The sequence below is a fragment of the Diabrotica virgifera genome, chromosome 5 (genome assembly GCF_917563875.1).
Source record: "Diabrotica virgifera virgifera chromosome 5, PGI_DIABVI_V3a".
NCBI classification, from domain to species: Eukaryota; Metazoa; Arthropoda; class Insecta; order Coleoptera; family Chrysomelidae; genus Diabrotica; species Diabrotica virgifera.
This window is the reverse complement of record NC_065447.1, coordinates 4,572,692-4,599,751: the sequence shown is the minus strand read 5'-3', so window position 1 is coordinate 4,599,751 and position 27,060 is coordinate 4,572,692. Positions and strand designations below refer to the sequence as shown.

The 27,060-nt window shown below is 32.6% G+C and overlaps 1 protein-coding gene across 2 annotated transcripts in view; it reads left to right on the top strand.

Moving 5' to 3' along the window:
• Nucleotides 1-2,726: 2,726 nt before the first annotated feature.
• LOC126884913 (zinc finger protein 91-like) overlaps nt 2,727-27,060 on the top strand; it is a 79,543-nt gene continuing 55,209 nt past the window's right edge. Inside the window, exons 1-2 of one of the 2 annotated variants that reach the window (XM_050651247.1) lie at nt 2,727-2,856; nt 6,788-7,176. In XM_050651247.1, coding sequence (XP_050507204.1) covers nt 6,942-7,176 — 235 coding nt within the window. In that variant the 5' untranslated portion in view covers nt 2,727-2,856; nt 6,788-6,941. Of the gene's footprint in view, nt 2,857-6,762; nt 7,177-27,060 lie in introns of those variants that run through there. The other variant, XM_050651248.1, reaches the window with a different exon arrangement.

Sequence of the window (27,060 nt, the reverse complement as noted above, 5' to 3'; positions counted from 1 at the left end):
TACCGCCATTCTTTATTATATTACGAATATGTGTGCCAAATATCTTGAAAAAATATTCAGAATTACAGCCGCAATCTTGGAACACATTTTCGCTACCTGTTGATCTATACTGTTTCCTCTTAAGATAGTTTTAATAGTTATTTATGATATAAGTATTAAATTTTAAGACGCGCATGTGAAAGTTAACTTGAAAAAATAATTTTATTAATGTTTTGACTTCCACATCAGATGTCATTGTCAAAATACAAAATATTCATTATTATTAGGTTTGTTCTAGCAAACGGTCAAACTAGTCAAAAACCATCAGCAAACAGTTGGTCAGTAAAAGAACATAATACAGTCACCAGTGCGATCCCCTCTACTCGCGCTGGTCCACTATTCGCTGATGGTTTCAAACTGATGCTAGAACAAACCTATTATTATTATACATATCATTATCTGTAAATAATATTTCTTCTGATTGTTAATTGTAAAGGATAGAAAAATTACCATTTATTTTATTTTTTTTAGAATCAGCTGAGAGAAGTGGTCTACAAAAAAACCAGGAAGGAAACGGAATATGTGGCTACGAAAGGCAAAAGAAAGGTTTACAAAGCAAATGTGACACATTTTTTTGAAATATTTAGGAATATCAGTAAATTGCATTAAAAAAATGTATGAAAAGATTTTGTTCAATAAAAATGTTTATATTTATCAAGGATGTATTATTTGGTATGGCCACATATCGTCAGTGATGTAATAATACATCCTATCTGTTTTTTCATGAGTTTTGTAAGAGAGACTAAAAACTTGTCTTAGGGTCACTTCCTGTTTTCATATGATATTTTTTGACTTGTTTTGTAGTAAATTAAACTATCTATGAACTACAAAACAAGTCAAAACTTACATATGAACACAGGAGGTGACCTTAAAACATGTTTTTCCATCTCTCATACAAAACTCATGAAAAAACAGATAGGAGGTATTGTCACATCAGCAAGGATGTACAGTGATGAGTGCCCTAATAACCGGCAAAATATTTAGTTGTGAGATAAAAAGAAATGAAACTAGTCGAGCTGGGAAATTTAGCGAAATTAACCTTTAAATTTACGTTATATTGATCCCACCTTTACACATATCGGAGGAGTATGTCAACTAAAACTGTCACTGTGACAGTGGTAGTTTCCAAACTCGTCTGATACGTCTGAAGGTGGTACACAATCAATACAATCTAAATGTATAAGTTAATATCGCTAAATTTCCCAGCTCGACTAGTTTCATGTCTTTTTATCTCACTACTTAATACATCTTTTGTGCTATTTTGCCGGTTATTAGAGCGCTCATCACTGTATTTCTGGTATATCCAGGGAATGTCTACAAAATATATTTTGAATGTCCAGAGAACATTCGTGGACATTCATGGAATGTTCCAATAAGACATTCAGGTAATGTTTAAAATGCTGACACAGGATTTTCCTGGGATGTTCTCAGGGAACATGTTTTCGGGGATATTCCAGGAATTTTTCAATGTCTGTGTACCTTCTATGGACCTATATGGAATATTTTGGTGTTATTACCGCCGCACTCCACTTGCGATTTGTAATCAGGAAGATTGAACACATTGTTTCAAATACAAGTCAATCCATTTGTGACTAAATAATCATGGATTGACTTCTATTTGAAAGAATGTGTTCAATCTTCACAACTACAAATCGCAAGTGGAGTCCGGCGCTTAGGGCTACTTCCTCTTCGGTATTATGTATTATACTACAGAAATCAGGAACTTTCCTTCTAAATATATGTATGCATCTTGGCCATCAAACATATTCTTCCAAACATTTTTTTAAGGGGTCTTGTGGGTAAAAAAAGTGACTTTTTAAAAAAATTATATCTCGAAAACTAAAATTTATTTTTATTTATAATTGGAACATGTAAAAGTATAGTACTTGGTAGTCTCAAAAAAAGTTTCAGCCAAAAATATTCATTTTTGTAGAGTTTAAGTTTTTTTGCGTTGGCAGCATAACTAAGTCCAGTCTCATCTGAAATCAAAAAGTTTCTTGTAGTTTATACCTCTGGCTAGAATATGAACGAAGGAATTAAAAAAAAATGAAATTTGAAGATTTTACATAAGTTTAAACACATTTTTGACCCCAATTTTTCTCATTTTTAAAGTAGTTTTTTTTATAAAACAAAAATGACCTCATCTAATAAAAAATCCTTTGTTGATTCACTAGCCAGAGGTATAAACTACAAGAAACTTTGATTTCAGATGAGACTGGACTTGTTATGCTGCTCACGGCAAAAAAGGGCTGTTGTCGAAAAATTGCAGTCAACTCTACAAAAATGAATATTTTTGGCTGAAATTTTTTTGAGAGTACTATACTTTTACATGTTTCAATTATAAATAAAAATAATTTTTAGTTTCCAAGATATAATTTTTTAAAAAGTCACTTTTTTTACCTGCAAGCATTGATTATAAATATTCCTCTGCAAGACAACAACTTAACAAATTGTTGATTTCAAATTGTAACAGTTGTTTTGCAAAGTATGCTGCCCTCTTGTATTTTCTGTGTTATCTTCATCATACAATTACTTCATCTAAAAACTTTTTGCGATATATTCGCAACAACAAAAACAAACAAAACAAAAAAAAATAAAACAAAAGTTTAACCACCTTCACACCACAGAATCAAGCAATCAAGTTACAAATTTTCAAACACCTCACCTGACACAGCGTCTCAAGTACGATTGCGCGAATTGGTAAATATAACTCTGCACGACCACGCAACTCGAAACACAAGTACGCAAACACGGTTGCGTGAAGCGTGGCTCGCAATCGTGAAATTTACGAGACTTGCTCGACCTGTAGATTCTTGTGTCTGAAGCTTGGGAGTGAGTTTAGTGCAACTGAGTCTCATTGGAGAGTTGAGATATTCATCTGTTAAGTGAGATCTCTACCGATTTTTAACAAAGTTCATTCTTGATAAAGCGGCTTCGCACACATAAGTTGAGCCAAACTCAATTCGAATGTAGTAAAATAATAATACATTCGAATTATAAATTATATTTTGATTTGAGGATTTCAACTTTACAATACCAATTATAATAAAAACAGTATTTCAAAAGAATACAACTTAACAATATTTTTACAATCACAACTTACATAAATAAAATTATGAAATTAAAAAATGTGACAAGTTCTAGTATTAAAAGGTACTCTTGCTTTAAGTCAGTAAAACACACCGTCCATACACTGGTTTCATAATAACGTCAGTTCTTCTTTTATTATGAAGAAAATCTAAAATAAAAATTAGGCAAGTTTAAAAAATATAATTATATATTTATGTGTACAAAATCATAATTACAGTAGAACCTCGATTATCCGTCAGGGCACCGGACCAAGGGTATGACGGATAATCAAAAAGACGGTTAACAGAACATTAAAAAAAAATTAAAAATTCATAGTACACTTCGCGTCATATAAAACTGGTACACTTTTTTTTCCCAATGTAAACCTGTGTTCAGACTGACAATTATTGTTAGTGAATCACTTCGCTGTTGCCATCACAGATAACGGAATTGCACTAAATCTAAATACAAAAAAATAACGTTTAAAATGTATATCTAATTGTAATACATATATTTAAATTCCATACTTGTTCACCGTAAAAGTTATTCATTTTGTATTAATTTCAAATTAAATTTTAAATTTTTCCAGTGTGTTTTATTTATTCTACACAACTTAATGCAGTTTTGTCCTACAATTTACGAGAAACCAATCACACCTCTCGATTTGACATTAAACATAATAATTTAAAGTCATGTCAAGATTTATATGTCATTATTTTTTAATTGAAATATTTTCATAAATTTTAATAAAACACGAATGAATGTATGGATACTTAATTGAGATGACGGAAAATTACCATTGTTTTAGTTTTTAGTATATTAAAAAATGCGGTCTGTCGCTCAGCCCCGTTTTTACCTAGTTTGATATAATATTTTAGTTGAACTGGCAACGTTGCCCTAGAAATTAGAATGACACTTGTGACAAGATCAACTTACACAACTTGAAAAACACGATTTTCGGTTATAAGAGTTGTACCAGTTTTTTTTTACGCGAAGTGTACAACAAACTCTCAAATTTCATTTGTATGGTTTGTTTGACAATATAAGAGGGATTTGTGTTCGTACAATCAAATCAATTTAAAATATTCTGAAATCTGTGTTTGTTTTACTGTTGCTTCACATTTTGCGACGGCTGAATTTCTTAATCGGCATAAGATCATGCAATCTACTTTATTGGCTTCTTCTTGTTGAGAATACCACTCGATGAATTATTGCATATGCGATGCAGCTTCTCTAGATTATTTATGCAAATCTTTGTTAGTTACAATAGGTCCATCAATATAGCTACAGTCAAATTCCAGGCCTGTGTCAGCTTCTGAATCTGTTTGGTCCGCCTTTGTTGCCATTTCAATGATTTCTTTATCTGTCAGCAATGGATAGCCGTTTGTGTCCTCACCACAAATCAAATTAGCTTTTTTTTATTTTTTTGCATTAAAATTATTGCTAATGTAGTCAATACAACTTTTGTATGTACCCTGACGGTTAACAGAGGTGACAGTTAATGGAGAGACAGTTAATCGAGGTTCCACTGTATAACCAAATGATAGTCCATCATACTGATTTTAATCTATCTTAATTATTTTTGAAAGGAAAAACCATACCACATTATATTTTAAGGTATATTTAAAAAATACATATATAAACATTTGCAAAAACTTCCTATTAATAGTTTTTTATGGCTTTCAATTCTTCGTTCAGAATTGTAAGGTCTGCATACATATTATTCCCAAGTAAGTATATTAATATTTTTCATGAATTTTTCAGTGTGGACTATCATAATGTTGATTTAAATTAAATCTCTTAAAACAATTTATACAAATATATAGTCGGTTCGCTAAACTCAGACGCAAATGGCTAATGATTTTAGTATGTAACTTTTTTGTTTTTTGCCAATTTTGACAAAATTTGCAAAATTACTAAATATTTAGTAATTATTAACTATTTAGTAATATTTTTTTTGGAAATTTTATCAAATTGGCAAAATTAGTAGCTTAAATCACTAGCCAGTTGAGTCTGAGTTTAGCGAACAGACTATATAAGGTTTTTTCTACAGTGAACTTTCATATCGATGGCTTAGTGTGAAAACCTCGTATCTCAATTCTTTTCGAAAATGGCATTTTGGTGATTTTAGTTTGAAAACCTTGTATCTTGCCATTTAAACTGTTAGAAAAAATCCAAATACACTCGACTATTTTCTACAGCCGAAAAAAGAAACCACATATATCAATCGCTCTCTTGATTTAGTGTGAATACCACCTATACATAACCAAGAATTTGGTATTTAATTTAAAGTGTTTGTTTGAGAGATTCTACTTGGAGAAGTGTTTTTTGTGAACAACAAAATGTACTCCGGCATATAGAAACATTTTATGAACCTTAAATCATAAGATTTGTATTGTATCAACCTAGTATTTGGAGGTGAGCAATAAGCTATGAAAAATGAAAACCTCATAAATAATAATAAACACAACCTCATTTGAGATAAAGACATGTATATCAAGACATACGAGGTTATCATAGTTACTGGGCAAAGGCTCTATATACTGCAAGGATATTTATGTGTTTATCATAGTTAATATTTGTATTTCCAATTTAATAGCGACATTTAACACTTTTAGCTCTGGGCCAATATCAGATATTTGTTTCAATGTGCTCGAATTAAAAATATGTAACGTAATTTTTGTTTTTAGGTTATATTATGCAGAAAATCAGTTTTTTGTTTTTTGCCTCTCCTGTAAAATTGTAATTTAATGAGACACGAGGTTTTCACACTAAGCCATCAATATGTTGAATTAAAGTACATTTTAGGCTACAGTGATGTACAATAATACAGATAAAATGTACTTTCACTAACACAAGTATATAATTTAAAACAAATTTAGTGATTAGAAGTCTAATGATCCAAAAATGCCAGTAGGTATCAGATCCATAGACATTGGATCTTTTTGGAAAGTGTGTACTTATCTTTTGAAATATGAAAGTACATATGTACATACAAGGAGTGAAGTACATATTTACATGTATAAACTCCATGTTAATAATGCAAACCCCGATCGTAGTTCACTACAATTGGCCTTTGCATGAGTTAATTAATGTGTTAATGTTTAATTAATTTAATTTTACTACAGATACCTATGGAAATATAATCAGAACAACTTACCATTTTTCACATAAATTATCCTCCTTTTATTTGATGTCTTCAATAATAACTTCTCTATTTATTTGGTCCAAAGAATTTCCATCGTAGAAATAACTATTTTTACAGTTTTAAAGACACTCTATCTCAGTTTTAACAGAATAGGAACATAATTATTACAGCATCACACAGGTTGTCCAGAACTTTCGATTTTAATTTTACATTGTTCCTTGTAAAAATTGTTTTCTGCTTGCTTCATTTCCATTTTATTGATTTAAGAAAATAATATCACATTCACAGTACATAATATACATAACTACCTATTATTAATATGAAAAATGTATGAAAATAAATTGGTAAATAACCAAAACAACAAACAATTCCCAAACACAACCTCACAAAATTCATGAAAATCAGATGGCGGTCACGACCAATCGGCAAACGTATCCGCTCTCATCGGGTGCGCACGGTGAAACGAATTTTGGACGACTTTGCGCAGATTCGCCAAATTGGAACATTGAAAACAATGCATTTTTCGGGGAGTGAGCTTACTGATTCCTCCTATACTGTGCTATGGTCATAGAAGAGTGCACCACGCACACTGTGTGCGTGTGCACTTGGTTTACTGTGCTTGGTTTTGGCTGAGATTGTTAAATTTTAAATTATTATTGGAATACATAAAATCAAGTGCAATCAAATGGAAGCAAAACAGGAAATGAACGAGGAAACTTGTAAAATAGAAATAGAGTATAATCACTTGGATGATGCTGTTTTGGATGGCTATAAAAGTGAAATTCAAGAAGAGTCCAATGAGGAAAGTACTGGTGATGCATCTAATTCTTTAGATTTGAAGAAATGCCCCATAAATGCTGAAATAGAACAACATGGAAATAAACTTGACCAATTTGAAGAAACCCAAAAAACTGAAAAAGGTTAGTAACAAAATATTTAAGTCTTCTCATATTTAGAAGTAGTATAAACAGAAATAACTTTTTTACCAGCTAATAATTTTCATCCCGAATTAAATTTAAGAGCATATAAGGAACAATTATAAATTAATTACTTATTAGTTAACACGTTACCCACGGGACAAAGTATATTTGGCCCCGTCAAAGTTCTTCGTATCATCAGTGGCGTTACAGCTCTTTATGGGCCAAAGCCTTCTTCAGAACAATCCTCCATTCGCCCCCTATCTCTGGCAACTCTTCTCCATGCTCTAATTCCAATAGATTTTAAATCATTTTCTAGGTTGTCTTTTGTACCTAAGTCTCGATCTTGCTCGTTGTCCTATCAACCCTCTCCGGTCAAAAACTTTTTGACTATGGCAACTTCCTCTCGTCTGGTTACATGACCTATCCATCTAAAGCGTGCTATGTTAATGAATTTTTCAACGTCAGGTTCTCCAAAACATCTATGCAACTCAAAGTTGTAATGCCTGCACCACAAACCTTGTGCTTTTATGCCTCCATATATTCGTCTTAAATGTTTCGCTCAAAACATTTGAGTAGGCCTTTCTTCAAGTTCTTCGTATATGGCAGAATTAATTGTGCAAAACTTCAAATATGGCGGAACGAGGTCTAACAGACCTCGTCAGAAACTTTCTCATCAGGCAAGTGAGCATAGTGAAAACAATAGTGGCAAAACACGAAAATCAACGTTTTTGAGTTAGGTCCATCAACCAACATCTAAATATGCCCTCTTTTATGTGCAATATCGGCGAACAATTATTTAATTTCCTTATTACAATAGGGCGCCTACATGTCTTTAGCAGTTTCACCAAAACTTCAAATAAGATTATCTCTAAATGTTCATTTTGGAGTTTCGCCACTATTGTTCTCACCAGGCGATATGACCCTGAAGAGGTTGTAATGTATTTTTGAAAATTGTTTTGTTATAATAAATGAAAACTGAATATTTTTTATAGAAATTCCTTGTAAAACTGTCAAACAATATTTCTTTTTGACAGTTCCTGCATAGTAATAAAGCAGACTTTTAATTGTTTTTGTATTAAGATTATTCAAATAAACCCGTAATATTTCATCACACAAAGAATCGGGTTCATTCCAAATTTGATTTTGTAAGCTGTATATTTCATTTTTGAATTTCAGTTTGTTTTTTTTTAGAATAGAATAATTTTTATTTGCATAAAATTTTTACATATTTGAGCAAATAATGTCAAGTAAAAGTAAAAAGAAAAGAGTTTGTATAAATCTAAAGTACATATTATCATAATTAAAATTAAAAATTAGACATTACATGTTACAAAAACAAAAACAACATATACTCCAGGTATTCCACCACAGTATATGGTTCTACAATGACCAGGTATTTAAATAACTCTCTTTTAAATCTTCCAAATTGAATCTCTTGTTTTAACGGTGATGGTAACTTGTTGTGGAATTTGATACAGGCATATAATGGACTCTGTTCTGTTAGAGTAAGTCTGCATCTAGGGATAGTTAGGTTTAGAGCTCTTGTGTGATGGGTATGATTGGAGATGTAATGGTTAAATAATGAAGGGTTGTTAAAAAGAAACTTTAAACATTCATAAATGTAGATGGGTGGAAAAGTAAGAATATTTAGTAGTTTAAATTTCCCCCTGCATGAGTCCTTGATTTTCATCCCAATAATAATCTGTATTACTTTTTTCTGAATGATAAGAAGCTCTGATGTTGCCACTGCATTTCCCCAGAACATGATTGCATAACGTAGTCGAGAATAAAAGTTAGCATAGTAAACAGTAAGAAGAGTATCCTGCTGTACAGAGTTCAGTTTTTTTACATAACTGCAATAGGTGTATATCCCACTGCAGATATTGGTCAATGTAGATACCCAGGAATTTGACATAGTTGGATGTTTATATGTGGTCGGATTGAATATTTACCATATTCGTGATCAGACCTTGAGACTGAATGATTCTAAAATAGATGAAGACAGTCTTATCACAGTTCAACAATAATTTATTCCCAGCAGACCATCTCTCAGCCCTCTCCAGATTTTCACCTGTTTTTAAGAGCAACTCTTCAACAGTTTTGGCCCAAATCATATAATTTGAGTCATCTGCGAAATTAATAAGGCTAGATGATTTATCTATTACAGATTCAGCAAGATCATTGGTGTATACAAGAAATAAAAAAGGTCCAAGAACACTTCGCTGGGGTAATCCCAACTCGAGATTCAGTGCTTCTGAGAGTGTTCTCTCACCATTAGTTTCCAGACAAACTCTCTGTGACCTTCCTGTGATAAATGACTATCCAACGTAAAGCTGGGCCTCGTATTCCATACTTGTCAAGTTTGATCAGCAGTATTTGATGATCCAAACTGTCAAATGCTTTTGACATATCTAGAAAAGCTCCTAGTGTTTTGTTTTTTAGTTCCAAGTTTTCAAGTATTTTAGTATTAAGTTGTTACTGTATAATACTTGTCAGTGGTTATAAACAGGGCACAAAATATCCATGATATTTATATAAATATCAAAATATCGGATATATATGATATATATCCGATATACAGGGTGTCCCGAAAAGATTGGTCATAAATCATACCACAGATACTGGGGTCAAAAATAGGTTGATTTAACCTAACTTACCTTAAAATGTGCACATAAAAAAAGTTACAGCCCTTTGAAGTTACAAAATGAAAATCAATTTTTTCCCATATATCGAAAACTATTAGAGATTTTTTATTGAAAAGGGACATGTGGCATTATTATAGCAAGAAAATCTTAAAAAAAAATTATAGTGAAATTTGTGCACCCCATAAAAATTTGATGGGGGTTTTGTTCCCTTAAACCTCCCAAACTTTTGTGTACGTTCCAGTTAAATTATTATTGTGCTACCATTAGTTAAACATAATGTTTTAACTTTTTTGCCTCTTAGTACTTTCTCGAAAAACCAGTGTTTATCGACATATTTTGAATATTTTTTGTCGAATCCACCACATATTTGTATATGGTTAAGCACGATTATAGAGACCTGTTAATAATCTGAAAAAGTATTTATAATTTACATTTTTTGGTATATTTTGAAAAAGAATCTCGATAATAGGTGACTTATGAAAAAAAGACTAAGAGGCAAAAGTTTTGAAAAAAACTGTGCTTAACTACTGTACCACAATAATATTTTAATTGGAACGTACACAAACATTTGGGGGGTTTAAAGGAACAAAACCCCCATAAATTTTTTACGTAAATATATTGAAAAAGAAGCCGCATCTCTATAAAAACTGGCTTATCGAAAAAATACTAGGAGGCAAAGCAGTTTTAAAAACGTAGTGTTTAACTAATAGTACCACAATAATTAATAAATTGGAACGTACACAAAAGTTTGGGGGGGTTTAAAGGAACAAAATCCCCATAAATTTTTTATGGGTTGGACAAATTTCACTATAATTTTGTTTTAAGATGTTCCTGCCATAAGAATGATACATGTCCATTTTCAATAAAAAATCTCTAATAGTTTTCGATATATTGAAAAAAATCGATTTTCATTTTGTAACTTCAAAGGGCTGTAACTTTTTTTACGAGCACATTTGTACTAAGGTAAGTTAGGTTCAATCGAACTATTTTTGACCCCAGAATGTGTGGTATAATTTATGACCAATCTTTTCAGGACACCCTGTATATACAAAATGTGATATTTATATGATATTTATGATATTTTGGAAAAATTTCAATAGAGAAACTAAATTGACCAAAATAAGACTCCAAGGGCCGGTTGTTCGAACGCTAATCAACAATGATCATTATCAAATAATTAATTACTGTCAATGTCAATTGTTAAAACATAATTAGTTACAATTCTGAGACTATAATCAATTAATATAACAATAATTATTAACATAATTAATAATAAATCTCATAATTGTAATTAATTATGTTTTAAGCAACCCAAACAAAGTTGACATTGACAGTTTTGGTGACAGTAATTAAATATTTAATAATGATCATTGTTGATTAGCGTTCGAACAACCGGCCCTAAATGTAGAATGTAACAGTATAAAAGATATATTTTTACTTAAATAAAAAATACAAAAATATAAACGTATGTATGGTAGTATGTTACATAAACGGAAAACAAAATGATATGAGTATCCAAGTAACAACTAAATTAAGTAAAAATATTGAAAACATTAATTTAAACATATAGGTATTTCTATTTTTCCAAAATAACTTAAAATTCTGAACATTTAAAAAATAAAACCAAAATTTAGAAAATTAATTAAAATGATGGCTTAACATCAGAACTGTCTGAATCAAAACCAGTAAACCACCCAAGACTTAATTCTGCCTCTTCATTTTCCCTTCTTTCAGTTTCTTGTTCAGGCCAAATCCATTCCAAATTGTCATATTTTTGGTATGAAGAACTGTCTAAATATTTAAACATGAATACAAGTTTAGCAGCCTTTTCGGTTCCTAAATTATTTCGTAATTTGGAATGCACAAGTCCAAAGCTTGAAAAGCACCTTTCAATGCCTGCCGTTGAGGCTACTGCTGTAAGTAATTGGTTAATTCATTCGATAAATATGTTTTTATTAGGCCAAGCAGATTCAGCGATTGTAACAGACTTCCGCCATAATAATGGAGATGTTTTTTTTAAATTTGGACCATACATGAAAGACGGAACAGGTTTAGACTTCGAAGTTAGGGCCATTACAAACGGAACAAAATCTGTGTTGGTTGAATTAAAATATTCATAAGCCTGTTCTTTTTGTTCGGCAGTAAGTCTTTCTCCCAAAAAGCGATGGTCCAGTAAGTTTGCCAAAAAATAAGGCAAACCTAGAGCCATATTCCTCCGTTTATAATAAAAGTTCTTAATTTGAATTGGTTGATCACTCAGATCTTTTTCCAGTTGAATCCAAATTTCTACGGCGACAGTAATTGTCGTTGGTTTTAACCTTAAAAATTAGTACGAAATAAAGTAGATATATATCACGATATATATATATATATATATATATATATATATATATATATATATATATATATTGATGTGATCTTGATTATTGATGTGAGATAATATTCTTATATGTCATTTAATTTAATCAATGCATTAATAATAATCTAATTAATTAACCAGATCACATATCAATATGTTTTCAATCTCAGGGCGAATTATAAAATTAATTACTTACTTACGTGGCTTCTAAGTATTTCTCAATGGTTCCTAATCGGGATAGGAAAGAAAAGAGTAAAATAATACACACATATGGGTTACAATTATAATCAAAATATTGTTTATTTTATTTAAATGGCAATCACTGCTTAATATTTGCTAGATCTTATTATTCTTAAACATAACATTTACAAATGGGAATCTTATTTCCTTTTGGTTTCCAATTGAAAGTTTTTATTAACATTTAACTATTAGGATTTATTAGCAACAATTCTATTTAAGTTTGATGAAGCTTTTCTGATATTATTGATTATGTTCTTCAATTTTTAATGTGGTATTTAATACGAAAAACCCATACATTCATGTCCAAACAAATGAGACTGACCTTTTTCTGGTGAACTGAGAATGTCTTCACACAAGACCCGTTTCCTGCTATCCTTGGCTGCGATCAAAACCTCGTCCTGGCTTTCAGTAATGTTCTCCTTTGAAAACTAGCTCGTATAGCTCTCGTTCCTGCTTCTGTCGTGATGCCGTGTTCTACCTTTTTCGAAACTTCAATCAGCTACCGGGACACTCTTGGCTCAAGGAGGTTCTTTACTCTCGACCTGGCCTACCTCTCGTTCCACGATAGATACTCCACACTCACGGAACTACACCGGCTTTCTCACTCTCCGTACACTACCGTCTACTACTGGACTTCACCTCTCGACAGCTCAAAACATTCTGATCTATCTTTTTCATTTATTCCCCTACTTTCTAAATATCCCTTCCAGATTCACAAATCAACCTTCCACCACCAACTTTCATTCGCAGTATTCCTCAAAACCAATTTTTAATCTTTCTAAATATGCTTAATGGATTTCAAAAAAAAAATAGTTAATTCCCATTCTAAAATTACTTTCTACTATTTACAAAATTTAATGACCTATTATCTATTTCAACTGAGTCTTATTTAGCATAGGCTAATGATCGAACCTTCCGCGAACAACGATAATGACCTATTATCTATTTCAACTGAGTCTTATTTAGCATAGGCTAATGATCGAACCTTCCGCGAACAACGATAATGGTACGCGCCATTCACTTTGTTTATTCTAGGCGCATTGTCCCGAGTTTCGTAAGCTTCTTCTAATCACTTCTTAAAATTAAATATAACAATTTGTTGTATACAGGTTGTTCTAAATTTATATGCCCGTGGTTGAGAAAATTGAAAATATTTTATATTAAATTGAATCCTGCTTATAATTATCAAAATTTAATTTTCATATCAAATATAAATATAACAAATCCCCGCCTTTGTATTCGATAAAATTTATCTGCATTTTTAAATAAATTTTCTCGAGGCAAACCAACTCCCTGTATATTTCCTTACTTTAATCTACGTCTTATATCCTAACTTACTATCTACTTCATGTAATTCTGTCTTTTATTCGTGATATTTGTATACATCGTGAATATTATAAATTCCTCGGATCTTTTCCGAGTTCCTGTGCCTCAACTCATAACTATTTATCCCATTTTCATTATTCACGATGTACGGGCCTTCGAAAACAGGCATCAAATTTGCGCAAATGCCCCCAGGAAGATTTGATACTCGTAATGCCCTCACGAGTACTTTTTCACCCTTTTGGAAAGTCACTGGTCTTCTTTTTCTATTGTGTTCCTGTCTTTGGATATTTTTTCGTTGCTTCGCCGTAATCTTCTCTGTACGGTTTCAATCACCTGTTGATATTCTTTTGGCTCTTGGTCTTCCCATGGCCTTATCGGCAGTACACCCTTCATGATGTATTCTGGGGTCTCTTTTGTTACTGTGCTCGGAATTGTATTTAGATACCTTTCTATTTCCGCCATTTTCCTGTCCCAGTGGCGATGTTGACCATCTGTTGCAATGCGAAGAAATTTCGTCACTTCCTGTATGAATCGTTCCGAAGGATTACTCTGTGGATGCCTGATGCTGACAAAATTTGTCTCTATTCCTCGTTCTCGAAGTTGTCCCTTGAAACGATCATTTCGGAAATACGTTGCATTGTCCAGTAGAATCTTTTTTGGTGTTCCTACTATGGCTATAAAATTGTCGATTTTTCTTAATATTTCTTCCCCCTTTGTGGTGCGGCAACTATATAATTTTACGTATTTTGAAAACACATCCACCATTACCAGAATATGTTTGTTCCTTTTAGTGGTCATAATTAGATCGCTTAACATATCCATTGCTACAATGTCTAGTTTGTTTCGGGCTTCAATATTTTTGGCAACATTTTAGTTTTTGAAATTCCGACTCTTATATTTTTGACATACATCGCACTTCTGGGTAATTTCCTTTGCAATGCGGTAATCCTGTCGGCTGATGTAATTTTCCCTAAAAACGAGCCAAACTTTTCTGCTACCGATATGCCCATTGTCCTCATGTAATTTCTTTATTATCTTTTCGGCCAATGTCTGTGTCACTAAATATAGTTCCTTTCCGTCTATTCTCTTAAAATATATGTTATTTTCTACTTCCGCTCTTCTTTTCTCTCTTTCCTCTAGGTCTTCCTGGTTTGTCCTTATCTCATTTAACGAATATATCCCTTCTTCTTGTATTAATCTATTTAGTCCCACCTGTAGAGTAATTGTTTCCTTTTTTCTGGTGTCCTCATCCCGTGTTAGAGCGTCGGCTATTATGTTGTCTTTTCCTTTTATATATCGGAACTCAAAATCATACTCCTGTAATAATAGAATGCCTCTATGTATTCTATTATTTACTAATCTATTCTTCATGATATGTACTAAAGCTGCATGGTCTGTTTCGATTGTGAATTTTGCTCCCAATAAGTAAAACCTCAATTTGTTTACGCAATATAGTACACTGGCAAACTCCAATTCTGTAACACTATATTTTCTCTCATGTGTTTTAGTCACTCGAGATATAAAACATATCGGCACTTCTTGGTCGTTTTGTATTTGAGACAGAACTCCTGCAAATTTTTGTATGGACGCATCAGTTCGGAGTATAAAAGGTAAATTGTAAATGGGGTGGTATATTTTCGTTCCTTTTGCGAATTCTCGTTTTAATGTTTCGAAAGCTTCCTCCTGTTCTTCTTTCCAATTCCATTTTATTCCTTTTTTAAGCAATTTTATCAGAGGGATTTCCTTTTGGCTCAAATCGGGAATCAGCTTTTTAAAATAATTAATCGTGCCAAGAAAACCTCTCAATGTTTTCAAATTCGTTGGTCTTGGGCATTCATCTATGAGCTTGACTCTGTCTTCGGCTAATCTTACTGTTTTGGTGTCCAATTGAAAACCCAAATAAATGACTTCTTTTTGAAAAAATTGACATTTTTCAATGTTTAATTTCAATCCCGCTGTGTCCAATTCTTCCAGAATTATTTCTATGTGTTCCAGATGACTCTGAGTATCTTGTGAAAAAATTAATAAATCATCGATATAATGAACTATGAAATCTTCATGGCGATTCAAAATGGTATGTAGAGCTCGGACGAGTGCAGCACAAGCACTCTGCAATCCAAATGGCACTACCTTAAACCGGTAGACAATACCATCAATAGAAAAAGCGGTGTAGTTTCTACACTTTTCAGCTAACGGTATCAACCAAAAACTGTGTTTTAAGTCAATTTTCGAAAATATGTGTGACCCGGTGATTCTTCCAAAAATGGCCTCGATGTTTAGAGGTGATTCATATTGTGATACAGTGTGCTGGTTGATATTCCTGGCATCTAAACATAATCTCAATTCTCCATTGCTTTTCTTTACTATCACAATCGGGTTAACATACGGTGAATCACATCTTTCGATGATTTGATCTTCCAACATTTTATTTATTTCTTCTTTCACCTCTTGTCGATACTTGTATGGAATCGGGTAAGTCTTTGATCGAAAATTTCCCAAGTTTTTCACCTCAAATGAATGTTCGTACTTTTTAGCCACTCTGTTTTCCTCATTGATCAAATTTTCGTAGTTTCTTAACATCAACCGCAATTCTTTTTCTTTCCCTTCTCCACATATCAATTTTCTGTCTTTTTTCTCAGATTCTTCACACATGTTTACCGTGCATTCTGCATCCTCGTTTGCATATACCTCCTCTTCAAATACCACTGTTTCAATCATATTCTTTTCACTTTCATTTTTTAGCTTTATTTCTTCTTCTCCTGAGCTCGTCTCTTCTTTTGAGGAATCCCAGGTTTCCTTTGTTTCTGATACTCTCAAATTTTCTTCTTCTGGGCTCAACTCTTCTTTTGAGGAGCCACAGGTTTCATTTTCTTTTATCTTTTTCTGACCTTTTCTCCTTTTTTTTCTTTGTCCTTGCTTCGCTGCCAAATTCATTTCCACTGTTTGTTCTTTACCTGATTCGTCCGTATTTTGTTTCTTATGTTCCTTGTCCTGTTCTTTTTCTTCTGTTAGTTTCATCGTATTATTTTTAAAATCTATCACTACATGTTTTTCTGCCAATTCGTCAACTCCTACTATCATGTCATGTGACATGTTTGGCATTATTACACATTGTAGTGCATACATATTCTTACCCAGTCGTACCATTACTCGTATGCCTTCATTTATAGTTGCCAATGTCCGTTTGTTTGCGCCCACTAAATTTACCCTAGGTATTTTGTAAATTAAATTTGTTAAGTTAACTTCTTCTATTAGTTTTCTGTTGACCAATGTTATTTCAGATCCAGTGTCTATCATAATTTTAATTGGTTTCTCGTTGATAAATCCATCCACAAATTTTAAATTAACTCCATTTTTCTTTTCGTTGTTTCCTGCCAATTTAATAAACTCCTTGGGGTGACAAAAGATTCCTGTTTGATTTTTGGTTTTTAGTGAGCGCCGTCGTGAAAAAACGCCGGTTGCTCATCGTTGTTTATATTTTCGTCATAATGTCTCTCTCCGTCATATTCATCTGTCTGGGTATTATTTACTTCTCTTCTATTTTCTCTTGGTCTGTCGGATCTGTTTCGGTTTTCTCGATATCCCTGTTCATTTTGTCTACCATTATTTCTGTTTTCTTGATTTGAGCGTGTGGTGTTTCTATTCTGGTATTCTCGATTTCTGTCCTCATTCCATTGCCTATTTCTTTGTTCATAATTTCCTCTTCCGTTGTCTCTATTTTCGTTTTCCCTTCTGGGATTAAAATCTCGTCTTGTATAATCCCTCCTATTTTGATTTCTATCTCTGTAATCTTGTGTTTCTTGTGTTCTTGATTTTCTTTCTCTTAGACGTGATTCTCTTATTTGTAGGAATTGGCATAAACTATCTATGTCTTTGTAATTTTGCAATGTGATATGGTCTTCCAGCGTTTCCTCGAAATGTCTTGCAATCAGTTCGACTAATTGTTCCGATGAGTAATTATATTGTAAATGTTTTGCATTATTGTAAATTTGCAAAGCATATGTCCTTTCTGATACACCCATCCTATCATTGTATTTCCCATTTTGCAATTCCTTGTTAATTTCCAATTGTTGGACCTTTCCCCAGAAATAATTCAAAAATTTTTGTTCAAATTGTTGCCAATTGCCGAATTCTTCTTCTTTGCTATCGAACCATAGGCTTGCTTCATATTTGAGATGGTTTCTGATAGTTTCTTTTGCTGTTTCGAAATTTCCGATGTGCTGTATTTTCTTTTTCAGGCTATTTATGAACGGCACTGGGTGTAATCTTCTTACATCCCCGCCAAACCTTATCTTCACGTCATCTGTGCTATGTATAACCATTTCTCTTCTTTCTCCGACATTTTGTTGATTATTGATTTCCGCAATCTTTCTTTCCATTTCTTCTCTGTCTGCTTGAATAGCGTTTTCAAACTTGTTTTCCAAATTTTCTATTTCCTTTTTCTGGCAATTCGTTATCTCCTTTATTTTGATTTTGATTTCTTTAATCTCTGTCTCTTGTTGTCCCATCTCGTTCTTGATCATTGTCAAACATCCTTTTACTTCCTTTTCATACTTTCCTATGCGTTCCTCCATTTTCTTGTTGTTCTCTTCTATTGCTTGTTTCATTTTTTGTTGTGTTTCATCCATTTTTTGATCCAATTTTTGTTGTGTTTCATCTATTTTTTGTTGTTTTTCATCCATTTTTTGTTGTGTTTCATCCATTTTCTTTGATGTTTCTTCCTGATTTTTATCAATTGCTTGTTTTGTTTCCTCCTGATTTTTATCCATTGTCCTTTTTGCTTCATCCAGTTTTTGTGACTGGAGTTGCATCAGTTGTAATAGTTTATCTATTCCTGATAATTCTTGCTGTTCTGATGCCATGATTGTCGTGTCTAAAATATCTTCTTGGTCTGAATGTTCTTTTTGTTTTTTGTTGTCTTTGCTTTGGCTTCTTGTCACAGACATTTGTTTTCAAGAAGTACTATCCCCGCCAAATATGAAATTTTACTAGTATGTTACCAAGACGACTTTTTCTCACCCAAATATTATAAATTGTCAATAAATATATCAAATGTAAATATCGTAAAAGTAAATTATAAAATCAGTTATGTAAAATTTGTACCTAAAGAGATCTAAAATTTTATGTTATCAAATGTAAGTATCTCACTTTTTACCACAGGCATATAAATCTTCAAATACCGGCTTTACTCTTTCTATCCTTCAAATTTGCCACTAGAAATACTTTTCAATGCTTTCCACGTTGGACGACAGTTGAGGTGATCTTGATTATTGATATGAGATAATATTCTTATATGTCATTTAATTTAATCAATGCATTAATAATAATCTAATTAATTAACCAGATCACATATCAATATGTTTTCAATCTCAGGGCGAATTATAAAATTAATTACTTACTTACGTGGCTTCTAAGTATTTCTCAATGGTTCCTAATCGGGATAGGAAAGAAAAGAGTAAAATAATACACACATATGGGTTACAATTATAATCAAAATATTGTTTATTTTATTTAAATGGCAATCACTGCTTAATATTTGCTAGATCTTATTATTCTTAAACATAACATTTACAAATGGGAATCTTATTTCCTTTTGGTTTCCAATTGAAAGTTTTTATTAACATTTAACTATTAGGATTTATTAGCAACAATTCTATTTAAGTTTGATGAAGCTTTTCTGATATTATTGATTATGTTCTTCAATTTTTAATGTGGTATTTAATACGAAAAACCCATACATTCATGTCCAAACAAATGAGACTAACCTTTTTCTGGTGAACTGAGAATGTCTTCACACAAGACCCGTTTCCTGCTATCCTTGGCTGCGATCAAAACCTCGTCCTGGCTTTCAGTAATGTTCTCCTTTGAAAACTAGCTCGTATAGCTCTCGTTCCTGCTTCTGTCGTGATGCCGTGTTCTACCTTTTTCGAAACTTCAATCAGCTACCGGGAGACTCTTGGCTCAAGGAGGTTCTTTACTCTCGACCTGGCCTACCTCTCGTTCCACGATAGATACTCCACACTCACGGAACTACACCGGCTTTCTCACTCTCCGTACACTACCGTCTACTACTGGACTTCACCTCTCGACAGCTCAAAACATTCTGATCTATCTTTTTCATTCATTCCCCTACTTTCTAAATATCCCTTCCAGATTCACAAATCAACCTTCCACCACCAACTCTCATTCGCAGTATTCCTCAAAACCAATTTTTAATCTTTCTAAATATGCTTAATGGATTTTAAAAAAAATAGTTAATTCCCATTCTAAAATTACTTTCTACTATTTACAAAATTTAATGACCTATTATCTATTTCAACTGAGTCTTATTTAGCATAGGCTAATGATCGAACCTTCCGCGAACAACGATAATGACCTATTATCTATTTCAACTGAGTCTTATTTAGCATAGGCTAATGATCGAACCTTCCGCGAACAACGATAATGGTACGCGCCATTCACTTTGTTTATTCTAGGCGCATTGTCCCGAGTTTCGTAAGCTTCTTCTAATCACTTCTTAAAATTAAATATAACAATTTGTTGTATACAGGTTGTTCTAAATTTATATGCCCGTGGTTGAGAAAATTGAAAATATTTTATATTAAATTGAATCCTGCTTATAATTATCAAAATTTAATTTTCATATCAAATAGAAATATAACAATATATATATATATAACAAGGAGAGGTTAACGCGAGTTTACAGATATCGGCATGGCTCGCAACAATGAAAATACAAAATATGCATAAGATGGAATGCAACCACAGACACGTGTTTCTGACTTATTAGTCGTCATCAGTATGGTATAGCCAAACAGGAGCAACGCAACCAATTTGTGGCTACAATATGTGGCTATATTTGGTAAATACGGGCAAGCCCAATTTGGTAATACATTAATAAGATATTGATAATTACAGTGTTGAATATATAAGAATAAAATGAGAGAGTACAAAACATTTAAAAAGACATGACAAAGTAAAATAATTACAAAACATTAATTACTAACAAATAACAAGGTTATGGCATTGCTAAATATTTAATTTGGTTAAATGGTTCTTAAAAACATCAACAGAGTTACCAAAAAGTAAAAGGTCACCTAGGAAGTTAGCAAGTCTTAGTGTTCTAGGAACAAACGTAAAATATGAGTAATTATATCTATGAAAAGAAATATGAAAGGTTTGAATTTGTCTTGTTGATCGTGGTGGAACAAACAACAATATTTTAGCAAGGAGTTCAGGGCAGTAGTATATGCCATTGATAATATTAAACAATACTGTAAGATCTTTACGCTTCCTACGGACATCCAGAGAAGAGATATTCAAAAATCGTTCCATATCTGTATAATTATAATTGATGTGTTTTTTGAACCCAATATATCTAAGAAAATTATGTTGAACACTATCAAGTTTGTTCTTGAGGTGTAAATAATGTGGGGACCAAACTGGAGAACAGTAGTCAAGGTGCGTCCTGACTAAAGAACAATAGAGCATTTTAATAGCGAACACGTTCGTGAAATCACGAGTTGTCCTTTTAACAAAGCCAAGCATTTTCATGGATCTTTGAGTAATATTGTTGATGTGATGGTTAAAGCTCAGAGAGGAATCAAGAACAACACCTAAATCTTTAATTGAGTCTACCGTATCCAATAATTGATCATTTACGGTATAATTAAATACTGATAAATGATGATTCCGACAAAACAGGATAATGTGACACTTGTTGACATTCAAATCCATCCCATTATCAAGACACCAGTTGGCTAAATTATCTAAATCTGATTGCAATGATATTGCATCATCTTGATTATTAATGATTTGATAACATTTAAGATCATCAGCGAATAAGAGAGCAGAATTGTTAGAGAAGCAGGTGACGATGTCGTTAATATACAGGTTAAACAAAAGTGGACCCAAATGAGAGCCCTGAGGTACACCAGAGGTTACTAGAAAAGTGTTGGAGTAATGATGATTAACCCTAACCTGCTGAGTTTTGTTTGTTAGGTAACTGCCCAACCACTTCAACACAGATATATATCAACACACTTTTTATTATATCACGATATATATCAGTGGATATATATCCTCGCGCCCTGGTTATAAATGATGTGTTTTTTACTTTTAATAGCTGCAGTTGATGATCATCCAAACCTTCATCTACTATATCGATGGCTTAAAACACACTTATTGTATGTCTGTGCATGTACTTTTTGAGAAATTGATTTTGAATGTTTAAGTTCTTGTAGCACAGCACAACATCGCACAGTTTGTCATTTATACCACATTTACATATGTCATTTATACCACACCAAACGCGTATTGACATGCAATGTCTCAGCAGGATGATAGACTGTAATGCTCGAAACACACTATAAGAATTTTGAACGTACGATGGTTGAAATTTACATAGTGGCTCGAGCAATCATATGAATTCTCCCTTCACCGAATGTTTCAATCGGTAAAGGGAGAAAGATTCTATATGATTGCTCGAGCCACTATGTAGATTTTAACCATCGCACTGACAACATTCTTACAATGTGAAACAAGCGTTAGGAGACCATCAAGGTACAGTGCATAACTTAATAATAGGAAAAAATGGACATACAATAAGTGTGCTTTAAGTCATCAATATAATATAACCTTGCATCAAAGTTTAAGGTGTTCATCATCACATAATCAATACAGGTAGCCAAATGATAGGTGATTCTGGTAGGGTTAGTTTTATTTAATATACTAAAACACAATTGTTTGACAAATTAATTTTTGTGGGATACTTTCTTGAATAAGGTGAGAAGTATAGTCAATTCATAGTCACCTAGTATCCAGACTGGAGTTTTTTTATTCACAAATATGTTTAGTGCTATATCCAGTGCGTCAAAAAGTTCATTGCAGTAGAAATGTTGAGGTCGATATACTCCACCCACTATAATACTTCTATCAATCTGTAAAAATAACATTGAACACTTTTTATTATATCTGTAGACTACTGAGTACTCATAACAGCCTTTAACAAATAACCCTACACCACCACCTTCTTTATGCTGGCCACTCACTTACGGATATCGAAGAGGCCGAGCAACTGACAGGCGGTTAATTGAAGCCAAAATCACCACATACACGCAGTTTTCGTAAAGGCGTTGACACGCTCGATCACAAACATGCACATGTGTGGCGTCTCAACTGCAGTTCATTAATTAACTACCCAAATAATGGCCTTCAGTCCTGGCCTGCATGCCATGGCCTCTTCGATATCCATAAGTGAGTGGCCAGCATTACTTCTACAAACAAAAACTGAACTACAGTAGACTCTCTCTATAACTAACACGGTTATTACAAGGTTTTGCTTATAACGAGGTACACTAGATGTACCATGAAATTCCTATTGAATTGTAACACCTCTATAACGAGGTATATTTTGTTATAACTAGGAAAAATAAAATCGTATAATATGTATCTTTACCTGTTTGTAGCGCTGTAATGGCTATAAATAATGCAGTTATCGAGGATGGTGCTGTAATAAAATCCACCGCCTATCATAAACTTCTTCCTCTTCTGTTTATCTATCGACTGATATTGAATATTGTAAGAAAATTTACAATTTATTGTTGAGGAAACAATATTTAGCGCTTATATTGCTCCAAATGGAGCACTAACTAATGGTTATCCCAATACAATGTTTTTAAATGATGAACGTAGTTCTGATGGTCAAACTGTTGTTAACCTTTTTGCTGAAAACTTTAGCACAGTATATTCAGGTAAATAAATAACATTACCAAGTACTACCTCTATGGATGTAATTGACTTGAACAGGGTGACTCTAAGTATTATTGAAGTGTTGGAAGGTATTAACCAATTAAAATACAAGTCTTCATTTTACCCAGATGGTGTCCCTGCTCTTTTAATTAAATGTTGCAAATTTACTTTAGCCTATCCCATTTTGTTTAACTTGTCTTTGGAAACAGAAAAGTTTCCTGATTTTTGGAAGGATAGTTTTATTACACCAATTTTTAAATCAGGTGATAGGGAAAATATTAAAAACTACAGGGGTATATGCATACAATCAACATTACCTAAACTTTTGGATATATTAGTGACTCATCACTTAAATTGGGCATGTCAAAATGTAATTATACCACAACAGCATGGTTTTCAATGAAGTAAATCTACTGTTACAAATTTACTTTGTTATCACAGTTTTATATTAGAGTCTATTGAAAAGGGATTACAAGTTGATTGTATTTACACAGACTTCTCTAAAGCCTTCGATAGAGTCAATCATGACCTACTTGTATATAAGTTGAAGAATCTTGGTTTAGGGAATGGCATTGTGACCTGGCTCAGTAGCTTTCTTTATGGTCGTCAACAACGTGTTAAAATTTGCAGTTACATATCTAATGAAATTCAGGTTCATTCAGGAGTACCACAAGGCTCACAGTGTGGACCATTATTATTTAACCTCTTTATCAATGATCTATCATCTGTAATTGAAAATGTTAACTTTCTACTCTTTGCTGATGACTTAAAATTATTTCACATTGTAGAGAACTTATTGGATAGTAAAATTCTGCAAAATGACTTGGATAAAGTATATGAATGGTCTATTTCAAACAATTTATTATTAAATATCGACAAATGTCATATTATTAGTTTCTCAAAAACTAACACTACAGATCTGTATGAATATAATATTGGTATAAATGTGTTGTCTAGAGTTGATGAGATGAGAGATCTAGGAGTAATTTTTGATAAACAATTAAATTTTAAATCTCACCTGCGTGTTCTATCATCTAATGCTAACAGATCTCTAGGTTTTGTAAAAAGGAATACAAAAGTTTTTTCTGTATCCGTTCTTCGAGTTTTATATTGTTCAATAGTTCGATCATCCCTAGAGTATGCTTCCATTATTTGGTTTCCTTATTATGAGCTTGACAACGTCTTAATTGAGAATATTCAAGTACGTTTTGCTCGATATGCTAGATTTAAATTGCAGATTCTCAATAATTTTAACAACAATGATGTCCTTCAGCATTTGAATTTGTCACTTCTTGTAAATAGACGAATTAAACTAGAAATGCTTTTTATCTATAAACTAATTAACGGCTTTGTTAACTGTCCTGAATTACTATCAGAAATCCGAATTAATACAACCAGTTACAACTTACGAAATCCTTCTTTATTCTTTATTGAGTATCACCGTACTAATTATGGTAGAAATGATCCGATGACTAGAGCTCTTAGGCACTTTAACACATATACTGTTGATCCATTTTTTAGTTCAATTTATTCTTTTAGGCAATTGAATGGTGGGCTGCTACAATGCTGTAAGCGACAGAATTGAGATTATGCAGGAGATGAAAAAAACATATTGACAAGCTATTTATGAACATACGGATACCAATATTGCGGTACAAAAAACTCAGGGAAGGCAAAATGATTTTAGCCAGATTGAAAGATGCTCGCATTGGTCTTTGGATATACAATAATATTGCATTAAAACCTCACTTTGACCCAATATGTCGCTTACAACATTGTTGCAGCCCACCATTCAATTGTTAAATTGTGTTGATCATGTTTAGTTTGTTTATGGTGTTACATCATATTTTTAACACGTTTTATATTGTTTTTTGTTGTATATGTTAGAATTTAACTATGTCAACTATTTTATAATTCATTGTATTACTTTTTTTAACAATGGTGAAACCGTTAATAAATAAATAAATAAATAAATGGTTTCACTATAGTACTATAGGAAGTTAATATTTTAGAAAACTATATATTCATATGTACGCACAATATTATTGTTGTCTGATATAACAAGGTAATTAGTCCGCCATTTCGGTTCTCGTTATAGAGGGAGTCTACTGTATAACCATTCACATTAAAATATGGTTCTTCACCTACTCTCAGCCAATGTTCAGCCACTACAATTAAATCTGGCATATTTAACTTAACAACTAACGTTTCAAAGTTCAATATGACCATTAGTGATGTAACGAATGTCATTTTTTGAACATTCACGAATGCGAATATCTACTACTAACATTCGCAAATGCGGATGCGAATGCGAATATTCAGTTTTTGTAACCCGGGTGTAGTCGCGCTCACTTCTGTAACGCCGATAGTCGCGTATGAGATTCTATCTCAAAATACGAATTTAAAACAAATTTTTATTTTGTACTATTTTTATCTACTTTTTATATTGAAAATATATATTTCTAACAATTTTATTAAAAAAACCTGTGTTAACGACCACCTGCCAACATCGGCCACCTGTCACCTGTATTAACGGCCACCTTTCCTAACGGCCGGTTTAAAAATTTCCCAAACCAATTACAGTGGAACCTCGATTATCCGTCAGGGCACCGGACCAAGGGTATGACGGATAATCGAAAAGACGGTTAACAGAACATTTAAAAAAATTCATAGTATTATGGTGACACACTGAATTATGGTGACACACATAATATATTGACTAATAATTGAATGGTGGGCTGCAACAATGTTGTAAGCGACATATTGGGTCAAAGTGAGGTTTTAATGCAATATTATTGTATATCCAAAGACCAATGCGAGCATCTTTCAATCTGGCTAAAAACATTTTGCCTTCCCTGAGTTTTTCGTACCGCAATGGTGGTATCCGTATGTTCATAAATAGCTTGTCAATATGTTTTTTTCATCTCCTGCATAATCTCAATTCTACAACATTGTTGCAGCCCACCATTCAATTATTGTGCTGTGCGTTTTTATTTTCGGCTTGCGAATTCAAAAAATAGAACTCTAAAAGCAGGGTATCATTTATCATTACCTATTTAAATTGAAATTTAATCCAAAGCCCTGGATAAGAACAAAAATTATTTATAAAAAAATGCGGTGGTGTCATATGTACATTTCAAAAACTGCACATGTACATTTCAACGAATTTCGTTTGGCTTATCGCAATGCTCAAACAAAATGAATTGAGACTAAATTTTTACTTATGTATACAATATAATTGATGTATGGACCCTGACGGTTAACAGAGGTGACGGTTAATAGAGAGACGGATAATCGACGTTCCACTGTATATGTAGACTACAAAAACTGGAAATAGAGGCCACCTTTCTATATCGGCCAATAGTTCTTTCATTTTTAGTGGCCGTTACTGACAGGTTTTACTGTATTACGAAAAAGGATGCATTGGCTCTCCCCAAAGCCATAAATTCCACAAAAAGAAGAAGAAGAAAAAAATTCCTACGCATTACTACACCCTTCCTCGAGGCACTTACGAAATTTTTTCAAAATTGCAAAATTTTTCATTAAGTTATCGCGAAAAAGGAT